At 41.2% G+C, this 14,684-nt stretch overlaps 1 protein-coding gene across 6 annotated transcripts in view; it reads left to right on the top strand.

The window, feature by feature from the left end:
- FYCO1 (FYVE and coiled-coil domain autophagy adaptor 1) overlaps positions 1-14,684 on the top strand; it is a 121,039-nt gene that overhangs the window by 26,285 nt on the left and 80,070 nt on the right. For 3 of the 6 annotated variants that reach the window (XM_054019633.1, XM_054019635.1, XM_054019638.1), the window contains exons 11-13: positions 5,512-5,661; positions 7,018-7,223; positions 7,606-7,750. In XM_054019633.1, the coding sequence (XP_053875608.1) occupies positions 5,512-5,661; positions 7,018-7,223; positions 7,606-7,750 (501 nt within the window). The remainder of the gene's footprint in view (positions 1-5,511; positions 5,662-7,017; positions 7,224-7,605; positions 7,751-14,684) is intronic. The other 3 variants (XM_054019634.1, XM_054019639.1, XM_054019636.1) reach the window with 2 other exon arrangements.

Here is a 14,684-nt window from a genome sequence, read left to right as displayed (position 1 = left end):
GCTGTGTGGAGAGATTAATCTTTTATTCCTGAACAGAAAATAAATGTAATGGCCAAATTCTGTGACACAACATTGGCAGTGAGGTTCAATGGTTAGGGCACATTATGAAAAGTAAAATAGACAAAATGTGATCTAGCTCTTTCTCTACTTGTATCTGTTTTGCAAAGTCCATGTCATTCTATATATAGCATATGTTTTTCCCCCTCCCTCGCCAAAACTGTTTCAATATTTTTTTCTAGCAAATATTTATCTCCAGTATCCATCACTTACAGAGAGCACCTGGCAGGCTGCCCTGGATAAGGGACTGGGCTGGGACCAAATTGTTATTCAGAGAACGATGCTGACTGGTGCATTGTGGGGAAATGGAGGGTGAAAAATATGAGAAAGGCTCCGCCCACTGCTCACCCATGCCTCATTCACTCGCGTGGTTGCGGGAGTAATAGCTCAGCAGCAACTGCCGTCCCACCTACATTCTGATCCATAATATGGGTAGCCCACGCAGGGAAGCAAGGAGTCATCTCACTCCCTTAATCCTCTGTCCTGGCCCAAAGTCTGGCCCACGATTGAGCCCAGTGTGATCAGCCTTTAAATAGCAAACCCAACAGGCAAACGCTCAGCTGGTTTAAATTGGTGCAGATTCATTAAAGTTAATGGGTGCTGACAAGTGTCACAACAGGAGCTGCTGGATGCATCCCTTTTGGAAATCTAGCCCTTGTTTAACTACTAAAGGAAAGCTTAGCAGCTTTGAAAATCTGGCCCCAAGTGACTTGCCCAAGGTCACACATGCGATCTGGTGCAGAGCTGTAAACTGAACCCAGCTCTCCTGAGTCCCAGTCCTGTGTCTTAACTACAGACCGGCCTTCCTCTTGAAGGAAGACTCCTGTAGGCTCTCTATGTCTAGCATAACAATTCTGGAGTGAAGAAGACAAATACAGATTGTGGTTTATGTTAAAAAATGGATGGTTTTGTCTGTCTGTCAGCAAGCCATAACGTGCAGACATAACTTGCAGACATGCAGCTACTTCGGTTAATGGTGTTAAATTGCCATTACAAAATAAACCATTTGTTAAATAGCAACCAAGTACTAACAGTGGTCTCACTTCTGATCTATGTATTCTTGTCTTCACGCAAAAGCTTGTGCGTGCTGCAGAAACCTCTCCACCTTTACTAGATGAAGAGTGAAAACCCAGTGCAGCTTTAGACATAAACTGTTCATCAGAGGATCCTTCTACAAAGAAGTTCCTTTAACTGTGTCATTCCTTTCCTGAGCCACTCTATCTTCCTGAATCTGGTTCAGGAGTAGGAGCTAATACTGGAGTTCTTGCCTCCTTTTAATCTGAGAAACCTATAGCAGATATTTCTCTTCCAAATATTGTCACAACTTTCAAAAGTTTATTAGCTCATAGTACACAGCCAGGGCATTAGCACATTCTTCTGATCAGGACGCACAGAAGCTTTTGGTATTGTTCAATCATACAAGAGAATGTGGATTTTCGTATTAATGTCTGTTTTCTTGGCCTTTCCAAGGAGTTATGATCTCAGCTGACACCTTTTTTTAAAGTGCAAGAAGACATAAATCTGTGAAATCACTGAAAAAAAATGAAGTCCTTTCTTTATTACTTTTCCTGCATCTGATGGTGTTGGTGACTAACAATACAGTAGGGTCAAGATAGGTAGCATTTCTTTCTCACTTCTTGATTCTTTCCAGAGGTCAGATTCACAGGCGATGCATAAATGAAGACTCCCTTATGCTAATTTAGAATCCCTTCGATCTCATTACAGCTATTTACAGGTGTGTAAGAGAGTCTAAATTAGTGTAACTTATATACTGAGAAACCAGAAGAAGATGTAATTGAGAGCAAAGTTTGGCTCACATACTTAGCCCTTGATATCACTTAACATTTTCAAAGAGTGTCTAACCATTAACTAATCGATCCTCATACACCCTGTGATGTACATAAGAATTACCATATTTTTCTACAGATTGGTAAACTGAGAAACAGGGATTAAATGACTTGACCAAGACCTCAGAGCAAGTTAGTGCCAGAGCTAAGACTATAACTCCTAACTCCTAGTCCTTCCCTTTGGCAAATATACAGTGCAACCTCCCTTGTAACTAGGGTGTAAGATTCTGCTTTTATGCCCAGCTGCAAAAAGTTGAACTAAGCTGTCAGGTAGTGATGGGTGTTGTGAGATGGTTAGCGCTGTGTTGTTAGCCTTTGTGGTTTGAAGTCTCACTTGACAGTTTACCTCAAGTGCTGCAAAACATTTTTTGCTGTTGTGGCACCTCCACGTCAGAAAGCCTAAATTCCACACGATTGTACCTAACCTTTGAGGGTGGACTAATGCGAGAGGGAGTCTCGACCACATCCTTTCAAAGGATGACAGAACACTTCAAGTGACATGCACACCCCCCCCACACCTGATCCCCAGGCGGAATTCTGGGTGGGTCAGCTGCAGGACAGCTCTCCTCACTCTCCCACAGAGCAAACCATGGCTTGCAGCTACAGTCTGATCCAGATGTGCTTCTGGGATATCTTTGATAGAACTCGCTGCAGTAAGGAGAATAATGTGTCTTCAACTGAAGCCTTCTAGGCATTGCTCATTGAGTGCAACTTAAAATTAAGTGCACACTTAAGTGCTTTCCTGAACTGGGGCCATGGTACTGATCCAGTATGGCAATTCTTATATTCTGAGGTTCTGTCTGCAAAGGCCAATCACACCTTTTGGTGGTGTATATACATTTGTAAATCCCGGTGTAACTTACTGTATTTTCTGGCGTATAAGACTACTTTTTAACCCAGGAAAATCTTCTCAAAAGTCGGGGGTCGTCTTATACGCCGGGTGTCGTCTTATAGGGCGGGTGCTGAAACTTCCGAGCCGGACTGGAGAATCTGCGGTCGCCGCATATGGTGGGGGGAGCTCAAAAACGGCCGCGGCCGCATCCCCGCCCGATGACGAGGTGAGGGGGCGCCTCACCGGGAAGGTGTAAGTGAAGGGCGGAGCAAGCTGCAGGCGTCCGGGACGCCCGGGGTATGGAAAAAAGAGATAGAGCGGTGCTGTGCCCAGAAAAACACGCCTCTTTCACCCGTCTGGCCCGCCCTTGTATCCTATTACCGTACCTCCTTCTCTGCCTCTCAGATCTCGCTCCTGAGGACTGCAGTGAAGCGGCGCAGGTGCGCATGTGCGAGATCTGAGAGGCAGAGAAGGAGGTAATAGGATACAAGGGCGGGCCAGACGGGTGAAAGAGGCGTGTTTGCGCTACCGCTCTGATAGTCTTGGAGACAGGGAGGGCTGGGCAGGCAGGGAGAGCTGACCAATCCAAGCAGGCTTTGTATACAACAACCAGCCAATCGCCGGTAAGGTACATCGCTTGCCGTGATTGGCTGGTTGTTGTATACTGGGTACCACATACAGTACAGCACCAGTATCTGTACCTGTTCATACAGTATAGCACCAGTACATACAGTACAGTATACAAATGTCCAACAGTCAAAACCCCATCATGGCTCCACCAGCAAGAAGAAAGAAATATGAAGCCAGTTTCAAACTTAAAGTTGTAAACTTTGCCATGGAACATAATAACTGCGCTGCTGCAAGACAATATGGAGTAACAGAAAAGATGGTTCGGGACTGGAAAGCAAATGAAAAAGCATTAAAGAGTATGCCAAGGGGTAAGTGTGCATTAAGAAGAGGCACTCCACATTGGCCAGAACTCGAAAAACATGTAGCAGACATGGTGAATGAGCATCGCCAAAATGGTTATGTAGTGACACGAAATAAAATACATTTGTTTGCACTTCAGTGGGCCAAATCTAACCCAGATCACAGCAACAGATTTAAGGCCACTGTATCCTGGTGTACTAGATTCATGGGAAGGCATAATATGGTACTGAGGCAAAAGATGAAAATTGCCCCAAAATTACCTGCAGATCTTGATAGCAAAGTAAATAGTTTCCATCGATACGTAATACAACAGCGCACTAAACATGGCTATGCGTTAAGTAGTATTGGAAATATGGATGAAACTCCAATGAATTTTGATATGGTTGGAAATAAAACTGTCCATAAAAAAGGTGAAAAAACAATTTTAATTAAAACAACAGGACATGAGAAGTCCAGTTTTACAGTGGTACTAGGATGCACAGCTGATGGCACCAAACTGAGACCAATGATTATTTTTAAAAGAAAAACAATGCCGAAATTCAAGTTCCCTGTTGGTTGTTTTGTACATGTGAATGAAAAAGGCTGGATGGATGAAGAAGGGGTAAAGCTATGGCTTGATAATGTATGGAGCAGGCGACCAGGTGGACTTATTCAAAAATGTAGTCTACTGGTGTGGGATATGTTCAGGGCTCATTTAACTCCCAGCACCAAGCAAATGCTTGCAAGACTAAACACAGATGCGGCAGTTATTCCTGCAGGATTGACATCGTTGGTACAGCCACTGGATGTGTGCCTAAACAAGCCATTTAAAGATCGCATTCAAGAACAGTGGAATGAATGGATGGTTAGCGGCGAAAAGTCATTCACAAAAGGAGGAAACATGCGTGCTCCACAGTTGGATGTTTTGTGCAAGTTTGTCATAAAAGCCTGGAATGATATTGATGCAGAAACAGTAATCAAGTCTTTCAAGAAGTGTGGCATATCAAATTCATTAGATGGTATGGAGGACGACTACTTGTGGCAAGATGAAGAGGAAGCCGAAGCTGAGACCACACCATCTGATACGGAATTCGATCCATACTATGACTACCTTACAAATGTATCACAAGATGTCATTGATGTACTTATGATATCAGATGACGAACAGGAGGATTTTGAAGGCTTTTAAAGGGAAACTGTCACGCCAGCAAAACCTGTAAAAATACCGTAGCTTGCAGTTATGATGGGCGTTGCTAACTGGCCAGGGACTTGCCCGGCACTTGCTCTCTCTCTCTTGTTTGTTATCTTCCTCCTATCATCATCAGTTCCAGTTTGGTTGACAGCTTAGAAAACAAACAGCATGGCAGCTCCCATGGGTTTATTGTCTTATCCTTCCTTTCAGCTTTAGAGTGAATTAGGAAAAGTTTAATCCACTTGCACTGTTTTATGTTTACATGTTTGATGACAAACAGCCTTATGTTTATAAGTGACAGTTTTCCTGCTAAGTACCTGCATGTCATAAGCATTTGAATTAAAATTACCATATTGAAATCAAATCTGATGTTTTTTTAATTTTTTTTTGGTGTGCGTTGGAAAAGGGGTAGTCTTATACGGCGAGTATATCCCAAACTCTATCTTTTAACTGGAAAAGTTGGGGGTCGTCTTATACGCCCAGTCGTCTTATACGCCGGAAAATACGGTAGTTAAAAGTGCAGGGAGTGAGCGATTTCAGATTTGTGTACTTCAGAGTTAAATAACAGCACTTTACGGTATAGAGTTTTCTTCCAGGAGCAGAGTTGAGATTAGTTAAAAACAAATAGTGATGTTTCTAAAATGGATTGCTCTTCTTTACACGTGTCTCCACAGGGATAAGGATGCCCTTTGGCAGAAATCAGATGCACTGGAATTTCAGCAGAAGCTCTGTGAAGAGCAAAGATGGCTCGGTGACACAGAAGTAAATCATTGCCTGAGCTGTCAGCGAGAGTTTACTTGGATGATGCGCCGACATCACTGCAGGTCAGTTTCTTGACCTATGACATGTTATTAAAAACGTGGAAATAAATATGATAGGTTCCATATAAAATATCCAGTGTTTCAATATTTTACACTGTTCCCAGTCATACATTGTTATAATATGTATATTATATGCTGTCCGCACTTGGTATATGTGCTTTTAAAAATTGTTCAGTATGATGGTACTATTATTATTTTATTACAGTACTGACCCAATCAGGATTGATGCTGCATTGAATTAGGTTCTATACAGACATAACTTTCACTACTAAAAGATATGTTGAGAAACAATGACTCTAAATAGCAAGATTTGATTTTGATGTGGCCTGTTCAAAAAATCTGACAGTTGATTGAATTATTTGCTGCAAATTTTAACCCTTTTCTATTTGTGAATTAATAGTTACATGTTCGTGATTTCTCCAGATATATTCACAAAGTTTGGATGAACAAATTTCAGGCAGTGGGGTGGCCTGTGACTGTTTCACTCTTTATTCATGATGTGTGATTAGTCACTTAATCAATGACATTTTAAAGTCGTGAATATCGGGTGGTGATTAGTTAGTAGCTAATAACTTACTTCTAGTATGATTTTTCAGATGAAGAATGATTTCTACTAATGTTTGTGAAGCTTGCAAACATTTTCACCAATACCCAGTGGTTGTCTGAATACTTATGAAAAACAGCTAGTATTAAAACCTAATGAATAGCAGCAAACTGAACTGAGGGCTTTTCATCAACAAACTCTTAACAAATCAATTAAAAAACTATTTGACTGATTCTTATAATGACCAAATATCCTTGTGTAGCTCTCTTTCTGACTCACAGAAATCAATATTTTATATTGCTGCTGCTTCCCTTTTTTGGAGGCTGTGCAGCTTATGCAGTGAAGGATTTAGGTTAGGGATGGTTTGAGTGAATATCGATACGTGGCCTGTTTTTACTCCCATTAAAATGGGTGTTTTGCCATTGACTTCAATAGGAACAAGATCAGGCCCATTGAAAATCACTAAATATGTGTTCTTTACTTCTTGTAGTGTTCTTTGTAAATTGTATTTTTAATTGTTTTTACCCTCTGGAAACTTCTGTTCCTGTGTAATTTATTTTTATTGAGACTATAAAGGAAAAATGTGCCCCTCTGAACATTCACGATCCAGTAAGTCTTTCTGAACCTTAAAAGGCAGAATTGTCTGCATTGTGATTTTTGCCATGTAACCTACAAAAAACTTCATACTTTCCCAGGGTACATGACCTTTATGACCAGAACCCCAAGCACTGTCAATGCACACCTTACCTAATTCTATTTTTAAGCCATCGGTGTAACATTCTCATACCTTTGCATTTGTTCTTTTTAATTTCTAGACTGTGCGGTCGCATTTTCTGCTATTACTGCTGTAACAACTACATGATGACCAAACACAGTGGCAAGAAGGAGCGTTGCTGTAGAGCTTGCTTCAATAAACCTAGGGTGATCGTGGATTACACGGATGACTTTGGATCCCGTGCCAGCCAAGAAGAACCACCAGCTCTGCTAAATTCACCAGTGTCTCCGACCCAGGAAGGTACAGGTTAGTTCTTTTCATGTGCAAATGTGAGATAAATGAGATTATTGGGCTTCCTGCAAGGATTCATGTGGTCAAATCCTGCTCAATTTACACTCTGTGCAACCCCAATGATGTTAATGGGGTGTAAGTCCAGGCGGAACTTGTCCCAGAGTAGTTGTGGAGCTTGTTAGTATATGTCAATATTGATAGATCGATACAAATAGCCATGTATATTTTAATGCAAGTGAGTCACCCTGGAGAGACCCTCTAGCACTTGCAGTATGTGAAAACTACTGTATAGGCAGAATAATGGTCCAGGTATATAAGCTCCGTTTAAAAAATAAAAACACTGATGCTGCCTGTTACGTTATGACTGCGTTTCTTTTGATGTACTTTTATGGCACAGTTACAAATGAAACCTCCAAACCACCAGATGATGCAGTGTTTGATATAATCACAGATGAGGAACTGTGCCAAGTGCAGGAATCTGACTCTGTCCATAACGAAAGTCAAGCTGAAGTAGAGGCTCTGGACCAGAGTGACACAGATCTGTGAGTAAAACACTGTTTAATTTAAAACTGGAGCCTCATTTTATGTTTTTCCTGTCCATAAAGAGAAAACAGACACTCTCAGTCATATTGAACTTCATTTTAGATTAAGAGAACAATACAGGGGAAAACCCATAGCAAAGTCAAATGTTTCTCTTATGACAAGCTTTATTGAACTGAACATAAAATGGCTGCCTGTCTCTGCAGACAGCAGAGTCTGTAGAGTTATAAAGATACAATACCCAGAAAACAAAGGAACAACAGTTATATAGCTACATCCCCCACACCTTTTTTTTTCCCCAAGAGAAAGTGGAAGCACACACATCATAGTGTAGATTTCAGTCACTTGTTCCATCTACTCCCGCATAAATCAGCAGTAGAGAGGAATTGATAGATTGTCTCTTTTAATTTACAAACTTAATGTTGCATTAATATATTTTATGCCTATTTCTAAATCAATTAAAAGTTTCATTTTGTTTGTCATTTGAATATTAAGAACAATATCCAAAGTAAAATATATTTTACCCCAAAAATAAATGTATACAATGGTATAGGCTGTCTGTTCGCTAATATTTCTTCCTGACAAAATTTTGAAGTCTAATTTTTATTTTTATATATTTCAAAAGAAAAAAAATGTATATTACCGTAACCCTTTACCCACATGTTGTTCCTTACTATCAGGGAAGAAAAATTGTAGTGACAAATGTTCTCAATGCCAGGTTAAAAGCAGCCCCAAAGTAACAAATCTGTGGTTCAAAAAACAGATCTAGATTGTTTTGCCCCATATTGCATAATTAGTCCCTGTGTAAACCACACTTCCTTGCTACGTGTGTCTAAGGTAGACTATACGTGCTTACTTATCTGGAACAAACTATGTTTAAATTCTGGCTTTTGTTTCTCAGCTAGTATACTATGCTATTTTGCTAATATACTATGCTATTTAATTACCCACCACCATAGCATCTATGTGCCTGCAATGTCTCAAAGGACCTTGAAGCATTTACAGATATGCGTGAATTAAGCCTTGCAACTCACCTGTGCGTTGGCATTGTCATCGTTTTACAAAGGGGAAAAGTGAGGTGATGCAAGTTTTCCCAAAGTCATATGATGACCTTCATCATGATTCAGCAAAATAGGATTGTAAGGCATCTTGAATTAGGAACCCAGCAGCTTTAGGAAAACCAAGCAATGGTACATAGATAGCATAATGGCCAACAAGGGTCAGGCTAGAGACTCTTGCCTACGTGCTCGGGGTATTACTGATCGCCATATTTGGGGTCGGGAAGGAATTTTCCTCCAGGGTAGATTGGCTGAGCCTCTGAAGGTTTTTCGCCTTCCTCTGCAGCATGGGGCAGGGATCACTAGCAGGAGGGTCTCTGCCGATTGAAGTCACTAAAACACAGGATTGGGGACTTCAACGGCAGAGTCCAGGGAAGGGTCTTGTGGCCTGCAGCATGCAGGGGGTCAGACCAGATGATCATAATGGTCCCTTCTGATCTTAAAGTCTATGAGTCTATGAGCTTTCACTCCTGTTAGCCGAGGGAGGCCAGCGATGCAAAATGTGAGCCCTTGGGAACACAACAGTGAGAGAGAGCACATGAGCTGTGAGGTTAGGATCGGGCTCTCTGGTCATCTTGCTGTCAGCCTCTTGCTGAGGAAGCCACCAAAACTGTAAGACCATTATTGAAGGCATCTGGATATATCATTAGAATTCTGCATACCCTGTGGCAGTGTTGTTATTCTATCTCCATCGTTCACAGTTTATTGATAAGAAAACTGGAAAATAGTCTTCTACTTTATCGCTTTCCATAGGCTAGTCAGAACCATTTATGTATTGTCCTTGATTCTTTAGTATCATGATCTTAAAGGGCCACAGGGTGGTTATCCCTTGAGCTCAGGGTTATTTCAGTCTCTCCTCTCTCTGTTTACTCAGCCCCTTACCTCTGCTTAGTCACCCTTTATGAGGTCAACAGACAAGGATGGTAGATCTCCCCTCCTACGTATAACTGGGATAGAGAGGGAGACAAAGATCTCCCCTTTGTCCCCTTCCTTCATGTGGGTATTGAGAAAGAGCCTGGCTAATGGCCCTTCTTCCAGTGTAAACCAGCAGAAAACAAGCTGAACTTCAGCCTGCTTTTAGCACAGATCAGCACACTGAAGTATTTATAGACCACATGGTCCCATGTGAAATTTGAGGTTCTCCTACAAACTGGAGGTCCTTCTTGGCCGTGGGTTCTGTAGGTACCCAGGACTAGCTCTTATTATATATATAAGATCTGCTGATCAGCTCCACCTATGTATTGCCTGCAAGGACGGGTACTAAATGTTAGTCAGATATAATGCATTTTGCTACCTGTGGGTCATATGTGAATGTTTTAATTATTCTGTGGTTTTGTGCTCAGAAAAGATACTAGAACATGCACCGACAGCACTGCCTTTTACAGCGCTAGAGATTTCAGAGCTACCTCTGTGGTGAGTGAGATACGTGCACCAGAAATGTAGGTGTCACAGTCAGGCCTTTGCAGCACAGCTCAGCAAACATAAACCCACAGAGCAAATAAATATGGGGGTTTTGAGGCAGGAAAGGCCAAATCTTTAGCTGGTGTAAATCTGTACCACTTCACTGACTTCAGTAGAGTTGTGTTGATTTATACCAGCTGGGAATCTGGCCCAAGCTGTTTATCAGCAGACTATCAGATAGAAAAGAGCAGAAATAATATACCAAAGATTTTCATTTTTAACCACTAACAAATTTTATGTCGCTGGGGTAACCATCAAAAAGAACTGTGACAAGGCGGTCAAACATTAGTGACATTTCAAAATGGATTGAAACTGTAGGTGGTGAAATACTGTCTCATAGAGTGTCTTGGAAACGTACATATATTTCAAACACTGTCTCATTATGCTGAGATTCTGTTGCAATCCCCTAAAATAATTAGTTCTGATATCATCTATATATTATTTTATCTTCATTTAAAAACTCTGTTCCTCAAATGCATAAAGATGAACAATCCCCATTATTTTTTATTTATTATTTGTTTAGTGGCAACATTTGTTAATTGTTTCACACTGTGCTGTATGATACAAAGAATAAAGACAGTTCCTACTCAGCAGAGTTTATACCTTTAGTTAACTGGCTTGTAAAAGCAGGTGTGGACATTCCCCAAATATTTGATCCAGAATTGAGCTCAGCCTAAAATGGACCACAAAATCTTATGTCGTGGTACAAGCATTTCTTTGTGGAGGGTCCACACTAGCCTTTACCAATATGTTAACTCCCTAGACTTTATAGGCAATCAGTTATCTTGAGGTTAAAAACCCTGGTACAGGCAAACCCTAAGTGTTTGCAAGGTCCTAAAAGATGAACACACTATTTCACCCAAAGAAAACAAAGGCCAAATTCATCCCTAGTGAAACTCCATTGAAATCAATGGAGTTAGCACCAATCCACCTCAGGGCTGGATTCACTTTTAAGGTATTTAGTTTAATATAGAAAGACAAATAAGGGCCTGATTCTCCACTTCATTACACAATGCGTGATGTCACTTTCATCTGGGGAATCACAGTGATGTAAAACCAGTGTAACTGTGGAAAATCAGACCCTCAATATTTTACTGGCCTGATGGGTGTATGCCTCTTCTGTAGTGCTGTATGGGACCTGATAGAGTTGGGCAGCGTTGCAAGTAGCTTTAGAAATGAATTTTCACACTGAAAATACCAAAGCATATAGATGAGAAATAATTTGCTTAACTAGTAGCTTTATGTATTTCCTTTTGCTATTATGCAAGATGTCTTTACTTGAGTGACAGCTTTCTCCTGTACAATGAATGGATGCCTGAAAATCTCCCTTGTCATGTGAAAGACAGCTATTCAGGTCTCAATCCTAACTGCAGACAGACCCTTGCAAAGTCAGGGGAGTTCTGCAGAGGGCAGGGGTCCACTCACATGCATCTAGTTGCAGAATCATTCTCAGGCAGGGCCTGTCTTTTAATGATATGTGTGCATAGTGCCTAGAGCAGTGGGGCTTGATCTCTGAATGAGGTCTTTAGGTGCCACTGCAAAACAAATACATTATTATCATGATGATGATGATGAATTATGTGCTAAATATCACCAGAATTCATCCTGCAGCAAAGGAAATCCCCACAAGGATAGGCAGAATGTTAAGGACTGTGTTTTTATTTGTCTTCATGTATGGGTTTTTGGTCCAATAGTCACATCCAAATAAATACAATATTGGGCCAGAACCATGCCCTAGGTTCCTGCTGGAAACAATCCACACCATCCATCACCTCTGTTCTGCCAGTGACCTGGAACTAGCCAGTGCAGCTGTGGGGGGAGGGGAAGCCGACCCAGCCGAAGGTTGAGCCAGGTTGGCTGTGAGAGATGCTGATTCAGCATCTTTCCTAGGCAGCCTCTGCAGACAACGCTGTGTGCAAACCAGGCTAGATTTTAAAGCTTCCTTACTCCAGCAGAGCAACCTAGGGAGGGGGAAGGTGGTGATACTGCCACAGCCTTACTCTGGTTGTGAATCTTTCTCCTACACCTTCCCCCCCGCTCCCGGTGTGATTGCCCTGCTCGGTGCTGGACATGCAAGTTGTGCCCAGAGAGGCGAATCTAGCCTGTTGCCTCTTGCAGCAGTGTAGAGCAAGAATTGTGGCTTACTTGTTTTTGTCTGCCCCTCTTTATTTTCTCTGCCTGCCTACCTGCCTTCTATTTGTTTTCTACTCTCCCTCCTAGTCACATTGATCCTGCCTCCGCAGGTCTTTCCTTGAAATGATCGTCAGTGTCATTTCATAATACTGAGATTCCTCCTTTCTCACTGTGCCTGTTGGTTCAGGTCACATTCAGCACCTAATACTAATGGTGCTTGGTAATGATTTCCAGAACTATTTCAAAGGATAAACCGCCTGTTGTGCCATCACAGCCTGATGCAAACAGGATTCAACTCCCTAGTTATAATTAGGAATGATGACCACTCTCTTGGTGTTATATTCTGCTCTCATTATGAATCTGGAGTAACTCCATTGAAATCTTAAGTGAGAAATCATAAGTTTAATATTCTGCCTGCCCCTAGCAGCTCAGGTTTTGTTCATTTGTGTTTTCTTTTTGTTTGTTTGTTTTTCTTTGTTTTCTTTTCTAACTTTTAAAATTTTTGATATGTGACAGTTTATATAGTGTGTCTACAGTGAAGGTGGGTTGGAGTTCAACACTATATTCGAGTCAACTGGGTACACATCTTGTGTTAAGTTTGATTTTCCCTTTAGCATATGGTAGATATCATAAGTAAAGTACTGCAGTGATAGGATCAGGTAGGGTTAGGTGATGTAGTGGTTAAAAACGTTTTGTCACCATCTCACATTGGTAGTATCTGGGAAACTACACCACTGCAAAAAATTGCTTATGAATTTTCATAGTGTAATCAAAGCCATGTAGGCATTTTTTCCCCCAATATTATCTTCAGCAAATGTCTGTTTGTAATTCAATTAAAAAGGACAGCAGACTTCATTGCTGACAGAACTGTAGTCACTCTTTTGAAAGGCCTGATTTTGTTCTTGGTATGAATCAGGAATTAAATCAATGTAAACCTGGGATAAGTGGGAACAGAGTAAGGCCCTGTGTCTTTAGATATTGTTTTGTTTGCGAAAACATTATAGGCTACTAATAATAAGATAAACTGTTGATTGTTCTGTTTACGGAGTGTATAGCCAAGTAAAAGTTAGTCAGGGATTATATTATTTAAGCACTCCAGGCATATGTTATAATTTAACAATTTGTTGTGCATCTTTATTCATGGTTTTATTTTTCTACTTTAAACATTTTCTTTTTTTTATAGAAAAGTTGTTGGTAGGGCTGAAGAAGTAAATAACAGACATCCTGTAAAAGCGGCTGAGAAACAGACAATGAAACATAGAAACCTATTTGTTTGTTAACACCTCTTTGACACTGGCATTTGTGGTTAAGACAGTGATCATTGTAAGGCCATGTCTATCCTACCATTATAACTTCTTTTTAACCAATTCATGACAATTTTTCCTCACCTGATTACACAACCATGACTGACTTGTGCCCACACAGCTGCTTTATTCAAAACACAACCATATATCTGCACCCTCCACACTCCCTAGCTTAGTTTGTATCGCTGTTTTCTCACTGCATTCTGGGAAAATCTGAGCAGCTGTCTCATAGGGAATAGAGCATAGGGTACATGCACAAAGTAGGGCATCAGTAGCATGGTAGGGAAGTGCATTCTGGGATGCACAGAGACTTAGGAGGAAGGACGGGATGTTTATATGGATCACAAGACTGTCTAGAGTTACAACAGTTAATGCTAATGTACGGGGAGACTTTGGCAAACCAGTAAAGTGCCTAAAACCACTATGGCTTTTTGTTAAAAAGCAACCTAGTCAGCAAGCTGTAAATTGGCCATTCAGCAAACTCAGCTTGACCAAGGCAGGAGGGGAGGGGATTTTGGGGTGCCACAGAAGGGGCAGCTTGACCCCACGTCCTTCCTGATAAGAATTGTGTTGAAGTTGCTGATACATGCATTTTAAAAGAGCAGGAATGTCTATTGGGGTCTCAGAGCTGCAGACTCTGGAAAAACCCACACCTGGTTAATCAATAATCAGAAGGAACCTCTTGCTTGAAACTGAAAGAACCCCGGGTAACACTAAAAGAGTACTGGAAAGGTTTAAAACCTCATGCTTCAGGGTGTATATTAGGAGACCTTCATGGGAACAGATTATCCCACATCTGCCTACTATAGGGTTTATTGGGCCTTCCTCTGGAACCCCGCCACTGTTGGAGACAGGATACTCAACTAAATGGATCACGGGTCTGATCCAGTCTGTGGAGTCCAATATTTCTATGTAGGAAGTGGGACCAGCCAAATTGGCTACACTGGCATTGTTATGGGGTGATATGTACTGTTGTGTGT

This window comes from Malaclemys terrapin, chromosome 2, assembly GCF_027887155.1.
Source record: "Malaclemys terrapin pileata isolate rMalTer1 chromosome 2, rMalTer1.hap1, whole genome shotgun sequence".
Taxonomy (NCBI): domain Eukaryota; kingdom Metazoa; phylum Chordata; order Testudines; family Emydidae; genus Malaclemys; species Malaclemys terrapin.
The sequence above is the reverse complement of the archived record's forward strand: the minus strand, read 5'-3'. Positions and strand labels throughout refer to the sequence as shown.